This window comes from Theobroma cacao, chromosome 4, assembly GCF_053813885.1.
Source record: "Theobroma cacao isolate CCN51 chromosome 4, ASM5381388v1, whole genome shotgun sequence".
Lineage (NCBI taxonomy): Eukaryota > Viridiplantae > Streptophyta > Magnoliopsida > Malvales > Malvaceae > Theobroma > Theobroma cacao.
Genome location: NC_142642.1, coordinates 20,555,918 through 20,571,976, shown reverse-complemented (window position 1 = coordinate 20,571,976; position 16,059 = coordinate 20,555,918). Strand labels below are relative to the sequence as shown.

The window sequence follows — 16,059 nt, the reverse complement described above, 5'->3', positions numbered from 1 at the left end:
CTCTATTTTTGAATCTTGACAAAAAAGAAAAAGAATGAGAGGAGAAAGAGGGAAAGAAGAAAAATAAATAATTCTTTTAAATTTTCTAACTTTTGTTATTCAACATATAAAAAAAATATTTTTAAAAAATCTTTGCAATTTTTTTTTTAATTTTAAAATTTTTAAGTAATGAAATTATGTCATGTGTTAGTTACATGTCTACCCTAATCATTGATCCAAAAAAAGTGACATGATATTTTTGAACCAAATGGTAACCAAGTCACCATATATTCTTTTCCAAATTATAAAGACTAAAGGAGACATTTTCCATATTTTGTTATAAATAACAAGGTATATAATCATTCATATATATTTCTAAACCAAAAATCCAAAACTTGAAAAATGAAATTACAAAGTCATAAGAAGCAATATATATCCTATTTAGAAATTATCATCTTGTTGTAAACAAGTTACATTGGGACTAACTCTTCCATTTCTCAACCCTTGAGCATTCAAACAATATGATGAAGTCTTCTCTTCATCTTCTTCATATCGCAAATTTATGTCTTTCATGAAGATGTTCGTGCATGGAGTTGATTCACTGCATGCAAGCTGCACTGCAGTCTCTCTGTCTGTTGTCCCTTCTATTTGACTGTAAGCAACATTGTCAATCTCCACCGCCGAGGTCTGCAATAACATACGCACCCACCCACGCAACAAGGATTAGAAAGAATGTTCATGGGGGCTGGAAAAATATATGAATGGGACTAGGAAATCATTCATTCACTTACTTCATTGCTGCAATGATCATGGGGACAATAATATTGGTCGATGATGATAGGGCGTCTTGCACCATGAGATGTTATACGCTCAAATGTTATGTTTCTTACATGTCCATGTCCTCCCTAAACACATCAAACACAATGCTTTGTTCTAAATATAATTACTATAAGTATAATACATGGCAATATTACTCATAGTTTCAGTGAATGCCTCAATTACCTGCCATGTCTTTATTCTAACCCCATTCGTTGATCTGTTGAAAGAAACATCCCTTACATGAACAAATTCAACGCTCTCATTGTGTCCATTCCTTCCAAGACTTCCAATGCTTCAGGGGGAGGGGGGGTGAAGAATAGAATAAAGAAAAACCTAGTAAATAATTTTCACAAGGAAGAGGAAGATCATATATATATATATATATATATGTGTGTGTGTAGCATAAAGAGTATAGGAAATTGCTATTTACCTGATCCCATGGCCTGGACCGCAGTTGATGTTGCTAATATCGATGTATGATGAACCGTCTCCGATTGATACACAATCATCACCTGAAAGATCCAAAACCGCATGAAATGAAATAAAAAACACAGGTTAAATTAGTGGCATGCAGGATGAGATGGATCATGTACCAGTCTGGATGAGAGATTGGTCTATGGAGACATTAGTGGAGTGCTGGATGTGAATGCCATCAGTGTTGGGGCTGTCCCCTGGGGCTTGGATTGTGAGTCTGGTGGCATTAATCAACGTAGACCTTTCTAATGAGATGTGCACTTTGGGACTGTCCTCAAAGGTCAACTCACTAATCTGTACGTTGTTGGAGTGTGCTATAACAAAGCCCTGGACAAATTCAACATTGTAGTTAGACTTAGTGGATCTTAACTTAATTTTCTATGTAGGTATGCATATCCTTAACAACTCCAAAACTACTTCAACTTGAGAGGTCCACCTACCGTTGCTTTTTTGTCACAGAGCTGCGAGCAGAGCAAGGAACGTGTCAGTAGCAGATTGATTACAACTTACAAATTAAGACATTTTGTTTTTCTCCTTTAAATTGGGTTTCTATGTGTATACAAAATGTGATGCCAATTACCTCTTCATTATCTTCGCAAGAAAGAGTCCACCAGTTTGTTCCCTGGCCATTGATGGTACCAGATCCTTGAATGGAGAGGCCATCAAAATGTTCAAACGTAATCCACTGGTGACAGTTTTTATCATTGCATTTCCATTCAGAAGGATTGCTTGGGGCAATGATAGTGCCATTAATCTGCACAAGGCAAAGAAATCAGAAAAGAGGTTGCTAAATCCAAAATTTATCTACGTGTTTAATGATTGGCCTTACGTATATAGAACACTTCTAGTGCTAGTGACCCTTTCATGGGTTTAAAAAAATGAAAACGAGTCTATATATATGCATCCAGGCTCACTATGTGTGCAGCCATTCTGACCAAAAGGTGCAAAACACGATAGAATTGATATGGGAGAAGAGATATAATTGCCTGGAAAGTGAAGGTAGTTGAGTTGCATTGGCCATTGAAAGTCAAGGGTTGCAGCACAAAGGTCTTTCCTCCAGGTACAACGAAGGTTGGTGAAGAGACTGAAGATCCGCAAACAGCATCCCAAGCATGCTTAAAGGCCTAAAATTATACACTTACATTGTAAATAAATAGTCAAAATAATAATAAAAACATTGGCTTATACATACATACATATATATATATATATATACACCCTAAAAAAAATGGTTGCAGTCATTAATATTCAAAAACCTCTGTATCATCGTTAGCTCCATCTCCAATGGCTCCAAAATTAATGACATCAAAAATGTTGTGTTGATCTTGATCACAAGATTCAGCCAATAAAATGCATTGAATCAAAAGAATTAGGAAGAGTGGTTTGCAGGTGGCCATATAGTCATAGTCAGTCAAATTAGTCATGAAACAAAAACAAAGTTTTGAGTTAGGAGTCATATATAGAGAGAGAGAGGTTTATCCTTTGTTTTTATCTAATAAGAATGGACTGCTTCTTGCTTTATCCTTAATTTCTTCTTTTCATTATCTTCACTAAGTTGGAGTCATAGTAAAGAATAACCTCTATAAAATAATACTCCGATAAATTAATAATCTCGATTAAATAATATTTTTGACCGATCTCAACTTAAGACTAATGTGATGAATTAATAATTCATTAAATTTATAAAATAATGCATTTAAAAAAAAACAAAGAGGTCTCACTTGATATATAAATTATTAATCTCTTTGTACATCATATGACTCAATTAGGAGACTTTTGTAAAATATAATTTCAATTTTACTTTTTTTCTCTTAAAATTGATGTCTCATTAGACCTCGTCTTTAACTTTTTTTAGTGTATTAAAAAACTCTAGTGTAGTGTTCTTGTATTGTAAAAGAAAATTACGTAAAATACATGTATTAAGTTTAATGTTTTAAAAAAAAAGGTATCTTAATGAATTAATTTTTTATTAATTGATGTATAAATTAATAAATTATTAATTTATCAATTAAATGATGTCTCGATTAATTAATAAATTTTGATGATTTCAAGAGTATTTATTTATAGAAGTTTATATTGTATATATCTAAAGGAACTTTAATAATATAACTTTATCTCTCTTTTTAATCTATATCTATATATCTATCATATATAATCTACATCGATAATTTATAATTCATAATATATATCCAAGTAAAGATGTGCCTAAAACTTTAGATTAATTTTAATTAAAATTATTAAATAGTAATAAGATTTTATCTTCTAAATATAAAAGAGTTATTGTTATATTGAATTGCAATCATACGGAACTGATTGACATATGATATCTTGACTCTTTTTCATATTTACTAACAAAAAATTAGGACATTTATTACATAATATAAAAGTAAGGTTCCAAAGGCACCTTAATTGCCAATTAGGGCCTCTTGGGCCTTATTTTAAACAAAAATGTAAGAAATTACTAACCCTACCTACCATACATATTAGAAAAAATTCCTCTTTTTTCTTTCTCTCTCTTCATGGCCTACTAAACAAGCTCCAGTGCAACCGTCCGCCGGCTGACACCAGCACCGCCAAATCCTGTTTTCTCTTTTCCTTCCACCTCCATCGCGAGAAAAGACAAGTTCCAACGGCCAGGTCGGCCCATGAGCATGTAATTTCGATATATATTGATAACATTGGCTTATTCCTTGAGCAAGCTTAACCTGAATATGGAAGCACGAAAGTGAAACAGTACCACTCAATTAACTATCAAGATTGGTTAAGAAGAACAAATTGGTAATACCAAAACCAGGAAGCATGACAATTTTTTGTTGCTTTACAGAAATAAAGTTTCGATGGTCCAAGCTAAATCACATCAGGCATTGGACTTGTTAAAGTTACAGCTCCTCTGTTTCGCTTCAGTAGGTGAAATACAGGCAGAATCAAATATATTTGCTCAAAGATGATTCAAGTTTCAAGCCATGTCAAGGTTCCCATAATCAAATATTTGCTTGGTAGATCCCCAGCTGATGGTGCAAGGTATGTAATTTTCTTCCTGCAATGTTCCAAGTAGAGTAAAAATTGAGAATAAAAAAGGTACAAGAAATAAACCTATACTTATGTAAGAAATTATACTAAAGTGTTATAAGAGCACAGGATTCAAACCTCTGAATATCAATGTCAGTGATGTAAATAAACCCAGCAACATTACTGCACCAAAGAGAAATACTGTAAGCAGCAGGGAAAGCAAGAGAGAATATATATATATATATATATATATATATATTTTATTCATAGGTGTGCTAAATAAATTCTCTAGATCAACCGAACATGAACTATCCTACAGTTAGAAAGGTTGTTCAATGAGTAAAGTTCCTACATGTATAGCCCAGTTGTGTGCTACACATAAACAGAGCACAACAGATGTCAGATCTACATAACAAAGTCATACAACTTGTTGCAATTGCAGTCAATTTGAACACTAGTCACTAATTCAACTTAAATTAAACCCTAGTAGTTAGTCCTAATGACTGATTGTAGATCAATTCATAAGATTGCTAAGAAGCTACAGCATACATGCCTCAGAAAACTTAGGTCATTTATTTCGGCATTTAAACAATAGGAACCTTATGGAAAATCCCACTAAATTGACAGTCTCCTACATGAAATAGATCTATAACTTTGCTTGTTCTTCCTAGTTACTTCGATGACTAAAGATTTGGTAAGAGATTCAAGAAGCAACAACTAACCTTGACAAAATTTGGTCAGGCTCCTTGGCATATGAAACAGCAAGAACAGTATGAAGCAAATCCTGGTCAATATTCACAGGTGTTACTCTTAAAGGGTTAGCAACAGGATCTGCACCAATTGGCAAAGCTGATCTTGGGGCCTGTGGACCACCACCAATCCGATAGACCAGTAGATCACTAAAGTTTGCAATATTAGAATGAGGGGAAAGATCATTTGCGAGGCCATAAAAGTACTCCTGGTAGAATCAACAGCATGACCAGACTTGTTAGGAGGATGAAAATATAGTGCAAACATTATGAAATCAAGAGAAATACAACCATCCATATCCCTTCTCAATAAATGAATAAATTTAAAAAAATAAGAGACAGAGAGAAACCAGATTTTTAAGGCATCAATGAACTAAGCTATCACCAACCAATTGAAAATGAACTCTAAATTTGGTCTCCTAAATGCAATGAGATATTTGACTATCATCCATTACCTTGTGATGTCATAAAAAAAAAAAAAAGAATCACCATTTATCATTCGTCATTCCTACTATTCTTTTTTTTTTCCTTATTTCCCTTTAAAAGGCATGTCACAAGTATGAAATAATGAATTTCTGATGAAACAAACATGGAAGGAAACTAGGAATAAAACATAAATGAAAGAATCCATCCACTGACTGTAAATATTGCACTTACCCTAATCCTGTAAGCCCTAGCTTTCTGACGGAATTTTGCATTCCTGGATACAACACCCCCTGACTTCTGAAGTTTCACAACATCCACATTAGGCTTACTTTTTGCTACAGCCTTGAGCATGCTGAACAGTTTTTCCTGCACCAAGTTTAGAAAGATTACTGAGTAAACAAAAAAAAAATACCAATATGTACTTCATTCAGAAATGATTTAGGAGCAACGATATAATTTGGGCCATACACTAGGAGTTGCAAGTCTAAAGAAAAACTTAACCATAAAAGAAAAGATAAGATCAAGGGATACTTTGAGAAATGCTTATGTATTAGAATTATTTAGTTTGAACTTAAAACAACAAGGAAAAAAAACAATAAAAGGGACAATGTTGGCGATTACCTGACCCAAAACCAAGACAACATTGGCTTTAAATATATCAATTGCATGGAGAAGCAACTGCGGGAAGATATAGAACATCAAGAACAGTCAGAAACACCAAAAAATGATACTTTTTATATTAATAAAAGCAAACATAACCATTAAATTTATCAGCATTTACATCTGTAGAAGGTTCAAACTTCATTACCTCATAGCCTGTACCTTCTATCCAACCCATGGTATTGATTACCATGCCAGCAGCTCGTGATTCAGCATTATGAGCAAATTGAGTCTCCAGCATTTGAGCAAGCTCATTCACAAGTGCTTTATACAAATCTACATTATTACTGCAAACCAGCAAGATCCATAAATATCAGAGAATTTTAACGACAAATTGAATCTAAAAAGGAGTATACGGCCATACAAAATTTCTCATTATTTGTCAATCAGTCTGAATTTTATCCAAAGAAAATATATGACCACAAAAAAAAATCAGAAAACACAAAGTTAGTTATACCTAGGAGTTGTATGCCCATAATAGTAAACAAGAGGCATCTCAAGAGGAATTCCTTCCACTGGATCAATGGGCATTTCAATAGGCGTAGCAGCAATAGATCCTGGAACAGTTATAGATCCTTGGCCTATATCCAAATCCACAAAGGTAGGTTTCCAACCTTGTTTAGCTGCCCAACTAAGAAGCATCCTTGATAAGGTGCTCTTTCCAGAATCTGTAGGCCCCACAACAATCACCCTAGGTCCCTGACCACCCAAAGTATCACATTGACATATAAAAGTTAGGCATGAGTGCTCAAATGGAGTTGAAAACAAAAATTATTAGCTAGCACAAATGAAACACAAAGATACCAAAGCAAAAGGTAAAAAAGAGGAGCCTAATTACATCCTTCAAGGTGCTGAGAAAAGAAAAAAAAAGGTACATCCTTCAAGGGTATTATTAATACCAAAAATGGATGATAGTTGAAACATTAGAATAGTAACACCATTAAAATCCAAGTGTAATCTAAGAAAGACAAAACCCTTCTACAACAGAACCGTCTTAAATTAAAACCAATTCTCATTCTTGTAGTAAAAACCACATTTGAAAAGGTAAAAAGGGACAAAAGCTATTCTAAATGCCTCTACTCATTGCTGTCAAATACATAACTTCTGTCAGAGGTTGTGAAAAGAAAAGAAATGAAAAAAAAATACCTGGGATGCCTCAGAATCATTAGGTGATGAAGTTTTAGCACGGTTTCTACGTCCTTCCAATACAGCATGCACGTTGACGTAACTGACCATAGGTGTCTGCAAATCAACCATTGCAACAGAATCAGCAATCATCATGTGAGTTTTGAGGTCTGCCCTTCATTTTGCACTACAATAAAGCATGTATCTAAATCATATTCCAAAAAGTTTGAAATTTAAACAAGTACCTCATCTGCCATATAATCAGTTTCAGTAGCGCCATCCATCTCAATTGTAGCTCCATACCAAGTGAAAACCTATACATGAACAAATTCCCTTTAATACCACATAGCGTAGCCAAATAACCCATGAATGAAATAGTCATTCAGTTTCTTTGTTTTGCCTTCAAAAGCAAGAAAAGCAGAACTAACTATGACAAAACTATTTGGATAAAGCAAATGACAAAATTAAAAATGCATCAAATCACCATTACATAACAAGGAAAACTTTTTGATGTTGCATTTCATTTCTTCCTAATGAAATTATTCATAGGAAAACAATCCATTCACTGACCCCATAGACACCAATTTATAAAAGTTGGTACACTTCAATCTGATCTACTAAACAAGGCTAAAATTGCATACTAAAATATTCATATTCTCCTCAAGATGAACTCATTTTTCTATTGTTGCAGAGGAATCTTCGAAACTTACAGCAAATTTGAGGCGAGGAGGGAAAGTGAGCCATATCTCAGGGGCCAATTCGGATCCGAAAATCTCGGCTGAGCCGTTAAGAAGTCGGAGCTTAAGCGGCGTTTCACTACCCACCTCGATTCTCAGCTCGCTCTCTCTCTCTAACTTCACTTGCTTTATCGTCGACGCCGAGGCAGAGCCACTCACCGCCGCCGGCGCCGCCATGGTTTTACCGCCATAGGACATGGTTGTTCGCGGTTTTGATTGCCGGAGCTTGTGATTGGGGTTTATATAGGGTTTTAATGACCCGATCCGTATGACCAGAATTTCTTCTTCTTTTGTGCATTCTATGGTATCCCTCTCTTGGACTGGACCGGGAAACGGAACTTTATTCTCTTCTTTATTCCAAGTGTTTTATTAACAAAAAGGGATTTATTTTATTCAATATATTTCTTAAAGAAGTTAGATTTCAAAGTAGAAATTTTGTATTTCTATAATTTTTTAAATTTAATTTAAAAAATAAATCCATTCAAAAATAAATTCAAATCTTCATTTATACAAAATTACAAAAAATAAACATCTCATTTTATATATTCATTACAATTTAATTTGTATTTTATCAAAACTCAACAATTAATATTATATATACTTGATAAAAAAAATTAACACATGAGGAAATGTTGCAAACAAGTAAAAGGGTGCACTGGAGACAACGGAGAAGAAAATTAGAGTAATTCTTGAAGTACTAAGTGTCGTGGTAAGTGAAAGAGAATTAGAAAGTAAAAAAGAATTAGATAGTGAATTTAGAGAGAAGCTATCGAGGAGAATGTGTTAGTTCTTTCCAAGAAAAGAAGTCCCTCTAAATGAATTGTAAATATTTATATTGTGCAAAAAGTGTGGATTACTCAATAATAGATTTTAATATGCCTAATGAATGATATTACTATAAAGAGTTTTAACGAGAGTAACCGTTACTGTAATACATTATATGGACATTAAGGTGATAATTTTAGGACATATAATGTGAGCGACTGTTAAAGTAATTGGGTATAATAAGACTTGTTCTCGAATTGAATGTAGTAGAGAACAAGTATATGAGAAAAGGTATATGAAAAAAAGTTTAGAGAAAAAAGTGTATGTAAACAGGTTTAAAAGAAGAAGTTATATGTGAATAAGTACACGAAAATAAGATAGAAGGGTAAACCACTTGTACTTTAAAAAAAATGTTAAGAGGAAGACCTTTTAACTACCTCCACATCTGAGTCACTAAGTTAAATTCTTCAAAACATATTAAGATGAAAGTAACTTATGAATTGTGTCGCTTATTTCAAATTGCTTTCATTACTATTTGCGTGAAATGGTTATTCTAAGACCTAGCTTTTTTTTAACTTAAAAGCTATTATAAAGCTCTTATAAAAAAATAATAGCTTTTAAAATTAAGTTAAAGTTGTTTGGTAAATTTACTTTTTATAAGTTCTTTTTTATAGATAAGTTATTTGGCAAAATAACTTATATAAACTCTAATTTTAGTTAAAATTAACATAAAAGGTATTTAATAAATAACTTTTTATTAATCACGAATTTCTTTATTCAAAATAAAAAAATTAATTTTATTTTTTTATCTATTTAAAATAAAATTTTGAAAATATTAAAAGGATTTTTATATAATATAAAGTTTATAATTAATAATAAATCATAAAAAAAGAGTTCCACAAACAATTTATAAGTAACACATAATTCATAAATAATTTTTTATTGAATAATAATAAATAAATAAAACTAAGAGAAAAAAATTGAATTAAACAAAAAAATGAGAAATAAAAGAAAGAAGTGAGTCGACTACTGAAACTCTTAACCCTAACAATGAATGAGAACTAAAAAAAAAAGAAAAGAGAAGTCTAAGATGGTAATAATAAATCAAGAAAATCACGTTTAGCTATTTATGTCCTTACTAACAAAGTTCACCTCCATGAACAATATTATCTTAACAATCATAATCAACAAATATTATCTCAATTTTCATCTAATTTATCTCAACAACCATTGACCTATTTAATTAATTATTTCAATCATAATCATCAAATACTATATGCACCATAAAGAAATTAAGAATAAACAAACATCATATAATTGTCATATCAAACAATAAATTGAGAAATATCAACTAATAAAAAGAGTTTTCAAAGTACAAAAAAAGATAAAAAAAATAAAATAAAAAACAAAATATAAAGAAAAAAAATAATACCTGAATGCAGTTTTAAATTTTGGATCTTCTTTTTGCTTAATTTTTGCAAGAATTAAAAAAAAAACCTAAAATGATGAGTTATAGAAAGGGAGAGAGGAGAGGAAGATCGATATGGAGAGAGGAAGGGAGTATTTTTTAGAGAGAAGATCTTTTTGGGAAAAAATAGCTTTCTTAATAAGTTGACGTGTTTTTTTTTTTTAAAAAAAAAAGAAGAGAAAGCTCTTAATTGGAGCTTTTTTTTAAGCTCCTTTTTTTTTCAAATTTTATTCTTTAAAAAAAATTACTTTTTTTTAAGAGTTTTTTACGAAATCCTGTTTGACTCAACTTTTGCTTTGAAGCAATAGATAAATTAAAAATAAGTCAAGCCAAACAGGTACTAATAATATTAATTGTTCCATGAAGTAGTGCTCTATTTATTTTAGTTGTTGTATGTGAATTAGTAATATTTCACTTGTTTTAATTGTTATGCACAAAATAGTGCTTCACTTGTAATAATTGTTCATATTATTCTCTGTATAATATTATATTATAAAATAATTTTTTAGAGAATAGATATTAATTAAAATTGACTATCTACAATAAACAAATTGAATAATTGCATAAATTTTAGTAAAATTCCATGAATTCAATATTTTTACCCGTTTGGTAGGAAATTTTTTATATAGTCTATATATTAAGCTTTTGAAATTTAATAAACTAAAAAATAATAATAAAATAATATAAACAATTTGACCTGTATCAAGATTTTTTAAATTTTTAATTTTTGAAACATTTTATTCTCTCATACTGAAATCCATTTTTCTTTCGGTTGAAAAGGGAGTATTATTATTATGTCTTTAATTACAAAATTTTTGCTTTTAATTCTATAGTCTGATGGGCTGATCGCGTGAACTAAGGACCATATATCCAAGTTCATTTCTCAGAGTTTCCATGAATTTATACTCTTTAACTTTCAAATGAATTTATACTCTTCATTGCTCCAACTTCCATGAAAGTTCTGATAAGAAAAGAAAAAAACTTAACCAATTTTCCAGGAAACTTCATGTAAAGTGTTACGCGTATATTCTATTATTTTTCTTATTCGGGGAAGGCGAGAGCTTTCTTCTGCCACATCCAGACATCTTCAATGCAGTTTCTCTGTACTTTCACAAACTCAAAACTCACTTGAGTATAAATTGGTGCTGCTTTCAACTCCAAAACCAGATCATTCTCAAAACGAACCAGCAATCTTCCATTAGAGTAAGCATAATTTCCACAGCAAATCTTCAATTTCCTATTCGACAAAATGCTGCCAACCAATGATCAAACCCAAAACACAAATAATCCTGAAATACCCATATTCCTTCCAGTCGTGGCTCACTTCTACCTCACATTCAACATCTTCTCCACAATCTACCAGGCCTACGCTCATGGTGACTTTCCCATGGTAGCTTTCATTGTTTTTGTTTACCTCGCGTATTTCTTTCTCATGTATTGCATGACGCTGTTGCAAGCTTTACCTCCCCAGGATCGTTCGCCAAGGAAAGATTTCTTGAAATCTGTCATCTGGGTTTTAACCAGTGTCATCTTTTTTGGATTTGCTTATCAATTCTCCACCTTTATTCACCCTGTTGCAGCCGCTTTTGTCTTTGCTCTTGCAATTTTGGCCAGTGCTTTCATCTTCTTCTTATATTTTGTCTATGATGGTCAACAGCAACAACAACAACAACAACAAAAACAAAGTGGTAGCTCTACCTACAGACTTAGAATCCATGTACTTGGATTCTCTCCATCCACTAGTAAAGTATGTGACAGTAAAATTAGGCAAGTTGTGCCAGGTCCAGAAAATGTCTAAATGGAGATGTGGGGCATCAATCCCCGTACCGCTCGCATGCTAAGCGAGCGCTCTACCATCTGAGATACACCCCCACACTCGGGGGTGAAGCCTTTGTTGGCATCAATAACTAGTGTCAAGTTTATATATTTATATCCTAAAGTATTTTTATGAAGCAATGAAATCAACTTCAATGCCTTTCAAAAACACAAAAAAAAAAAAAAAAAATCGTAAAGTATTCATAGCTTGTTCTTTGTTATATGAGAAAAATCTTAAAAAAAAGTTGTAAAACCTGATTATTATTGCAATTTCTTTTCAAAGTTTATCTATGTGCAATTTCAATGTCATTTTCATTATTGTCAAGTTTGAATACTATGAAAACGTGAAAGACAGGGGAATGAAAGAAGGCAATATACTCTTAAACGAAGACAATTAAAAAGTTAAGCAGCTTCGTAGGAAAGAAACAACTAGTGCTATAGGAGCCAACTTGAATTGCGGTCAAAGCCTTGTGCACCTTTGGCCCTTCATACTCTCCTGTTCTCCACCTCCATGGAAGCCTTTTCTTTTTCACCGTCCTTCACTTGATTACACTGCAATTAATCTTTATATCTCCACACTCAGCCCCAAACTTCTCCACTTCTGCGCATGGTTGGTCGACTATCTGCAAGAGCAATGGAAAAACGTTATGCCAAACAAATTAAATAGCTGAAAATTCGATCCCACAGGAAAATCAAAAAGCTGAGCCGTTACCAACCTCGGTTTCACAAAGTTCACTAGCATTCTGATCGCATCGCAATGTAAGAATCTTTGGACTGCAAGCTTCCACAAGAAAGGCAGCTATTGCAGTGAAGTCATCTAAGCTTAACTGGGAAACTCTTACTTCCAAATGTTCCAAATGTTGGAATGTTATATCCTGCAGTTGATCCTTTATAAACAAAGCCTGCATACATATCGAAAATTGGTCAGCTCTGTGGAAGCACCACAGGGATTATAAGGGAATGCCAAAGGACGTAGCAAAGACATTTTACAAGACAGACAGCAAGGACTATTTACACACATACGAGAATATTCCACTTACCTCAATAATCTGAAAGCTCAATTGTAGACTTTTGGCATATCTTACACTATCAATAAGCTCAACCAAGCCATCATTGGTGAATTCGTCGTACATATTATCTCCAAGACTAAGGGTGGCGTTGCGTAGAGACAGCAAGTTCTCTGAATAGATTTTACATATGCGGCCAGACCGGAGACAGAAACTCATCAACTGCATAGTCAAAGTCAATGTTTGCAGTTGCTCAGCTGAGATGCTAATATCAAAGTTGTCATACATTTAACAGTCGGAGATTTCCAGACCCTTGAGAGAAGGTGCATTGACATTGAGATGCAAGCCGTCAAACAGACATTTAGAGATTGCTAAGTTCTCAAGAGAGGAACAGTCGATGAAAATTTTACAGTCTTTGGTGACCGAATAATCTGAAACCAAACCATCTTCTTCATCAGCGCAACAAACTATTGTCAAGACCTTGAGAGATGAACTGCTAATGTTGAGATTGCCAATGCCATTAACCTTTTCGAGATTTAAAACTTTAAGGGACTTGCAGGAATTGCACACCCATTCTCCAAATTCCAAGAAAGGAATCGATACCGAATTTAGTGACAAGGTCTCGAGTGAGGCAAACACCGATGCAAACGATTTTAAATTTCCCCCTTGCAACTTCAATTTCAACACCCTCAGCGACTCTACACCAGCAGGCAAGTAGAAGGCTTTATGAGGTTTTACAGGAACCCCAATATCCAGCTCTCGCACCTTATTCCTTACAGCCTTTTGAACCCACAAACTAAAAATAGATCCTTTAGCATCATATCTGACGGAGTGGCAAAACCAATGCAGTCGAAGACGATGAATCTCTGGTGCATTATGTATACTCAGAAAATCCTTTAGAAACCTCTGCAACTTTTTACATTTGGCCGTGCATTTTTCAGAATCGAATGTTAACTTGAATGACAAGTTAGGGCTAGACATGCATAGCTTTCGAAATTTTCTAGAGACATAACATAGCCGAACAATATCATTGGAACCCAGGAATGAGAAAACATGAAGAATGATTGGTTCCGGAAGATCACTGAATCTATCGTATAAACTACAAAGGTTTTGCATATTGAAGGTGATCAGCTCCATCGACTCCCGTGGGGTTTCCATGGAGTTAGTGTGAAAACAAATACTAATACCTGATTAAGTAACAAAATTTTAAATGTAAAAACTCCTATTTAGAGTGTTATAGGCCAAAGTCTTAATAAAACTCTACTTTTAGTTATCCAGTATAACTAGAGTAGTTAATAAGATATTTAAATACAATAAATATTCTATTCTTAATTAGAATATGATTATCTTAAAGTTTTAAAACAAGTAAATTAAATAAAAAAAATTCTATTATACTTATAATTTCTATTTAGGACTCCTACTGAAATTATGAATATGCCCATTTATGACTTAAATAAGAAAAATATTAAAAATTATGAATATACCTATTTATGACTTTTGAGTTTTTGTTTTGATATCTGATGCTCAACTTATTTTAAGAAATTACCTGTCATTCTACATTAGTTCATTCCACTTGGAAAAAATTCGACCTCAAGTTTAACTTATACATTTGAATATAAAGGTTCATCTGATGAATAAAATGAGTAAATATTTACCATATTAAATGTTTTGAAAATTCTCATTATGTCTGGCAAATTCACAACATATGCATTGTCATTGTGTCTAGCACTAGGAATCATATCAATATGAGACTAAATATTTCTCATGATGGTAAACCATCAGGTAAATCTTCTGGCATCACCTCATTGAGTTCTTCTAATAATGGTTTGATTGCTTTTAAATGCTCTATTATTTTCTAAGCCTCTTCAATTGACAACACCTATTTCACAATCAGAGCATGCACTTCCTTTGACTCCTTAAAAGTAGCTTCTATCTCATTTCTTGAATGAATAAGGGTAAAGAAAGTAAACCCTTCCAATCTATAAGTGTTTTCTCTTTCATCATGCTACGTTGCAATATCAAATTGCCAAGGTCTACCAAATAACAGGTGATAAGCATCTATATCCATAATATTAAAATATATTTCATTCTTGCATTTATCAATAGAAAAAAGTATCTTACACCGTTCTGTTACATGAATCTTTTTTGCTGTTTTAATCTAACTAATAGTGTATGGATTGAAGTGTTTTTCAATTCTAAGACTAAAACTTTTAGTTTTATGACTTTTAGGTTTTTGTTTTGGCTTCTGATGCGCAACTTATCTTTAAAAATTATCTATTAGACATTCTACATCAAGAACAAAAAGAGAAATTAAATCCTGAACAACATTTGCAATCATCATTCAAAGCATAACACTTAACAACTATTCAATAAAATTAAAATAAGAAAAAAAGCATACGACGTCTACCAACTAGTGTAAGGCTGTAGACATATTATCTAGAGCTCAAGTAATGCAATTGATAAATCAAAACAATAGATTATGTTGAATGAATTAAGATTAAATTAAATAAAACATATACTCATAGGAATAGAGAAGGAAAAGTTAAATTACCTTGTATTAGTTTCTTGGCAGATTCAGAGAAAATTTTCTGATCTTTCCTATGTTTTCCTTTTATACATATGAAGTTCTAGATTTAGGGTTTATTATGGGGAAACTTAAGATCCAAGAAATAAATAGGACTACTTAATCGAATATAACCTATATATAAGGATTTCAATTTGACTCAATTTAAAAAAAAAATTATAATATTCATCAAAGTATGACAAACTTTTTATTTGTGAAAATTATCATATTTCTTTATTATATGTTTAAATTATCATTTTAAATATTTTTTATTATTACTATTAAAAAAATTATCTATAGATAATTTGCAAATAAATAAGAATGCGGATATGTATCAAATACTATCACGAAAAATATATTTTATTATACATATTAATAAATTTGAACTACTTTTATTAAAAAATATATTTTTTCAATTCTAACAGTATTGAGTAATTTTTAGATTAATATTAGTAACCCCTTG

General features: G+C 32.2%; 4 protein-coding genes across 4 annotated transcripts; 1 reads left to right on the top strand and 3 right to left on the bottom strand.

The window, feature by feature from the left end:
* Nucleotides 1–420: 420 nt before the first annotated feature.
* LOC18601444 (Pectin lyase-like superfamily protein) lies at nucleotides 421–2,669 on the bottom strand. The gene is made up of 8 exons (XM_088805745.1): nucleotides 2,529–2,669; nucleotides 2,259–2,396; nucleotides 1,853–2,026; nucleotides 1,713–1,733; nucleotides 1,392–1,599; nucleotides 1,229–1,310; nucleotides 982–1,090; nucleotides 421–666 (listed from the first exon to the last, which is right to left on the bottom strand). Exons 1-8 carry the CDS (start codon nucleotides 2,667–2,669, stop codon nucleotides 421–423), a joined length of 1,119 nt encoding a protein of 372 aa, XP_088661871.1.
* Nucleotides 2,670–3,788: 1,119 nt separating this feature from the next.
* On the bottom strand, nucleotides 3,789–8,325 carry LOC18601443 (protein CLP1 homolog). Its single transcript, XM_007032378.3, has 10 exons — nucleotides 7,952–8,325; nucleotides 7,487–7,555; nucleotides 7,263–7,358; nucleotides 6,574–6,815; nucleotides 6,265–6,403; nucleotides 6,078–6,134; nucleotides 5,688–5,822; nucleotides 5,004–5,239; nucleotides 4,420–4,464; nucleotides 3,789–4,309 (listed from the first exon to the last, which is right to left on the bottom strand). The coding sequence occupies exons 1-10, from the start codon at nucleotides 8,174–8,176 to the stop codon at nucleotides 4,222–4,224; spliced, it is 1,332 nt and encodes a 443-aa protein (XP_007032440.2). The 5' UTR covers nucleotides 8,177–8,325; the 3' UTR covers nucleotides 3,789–4,221.
* A 3,044-nt stretch (nucleotides 8,326–11,369) lies between these two features.
* On the top strand, nucleotides 11,370–12,324 carry LOC18601442 (uncharacterized). The gene has a single exon (XM_007032377.3). It carries the CDS (start codon nucleotides 11,461–11,463, stop codon nucleotides 12,007–12,009), a length of 549 nt encoding a protein of 182 aa, XP_007032439.2. The 5' UTR covers nucleotides 11,370–11,460; the 3' UTR covers nucleotides 12,010–12,324.
* A 997-nt stretch (nucleotides 12,325–13,321) lies between these two features.
* LOC18601441 (F-box/LRR-repeat protein At1g55660-like) lies at nucleotides 13,322–14,170 on the bottom strand. Its single transcript, XM_018119006.1, has one exon. It carries the CDS (start codon nucleotides 14,168–14,170, stop codon nucleotides 13,322–13,324), a length of 849 nt encoding a protein of 282 aa, XP_017974495.1.
* Nucleotides 14,171–16,059: the final 1,889 nt, after the last annotated feature.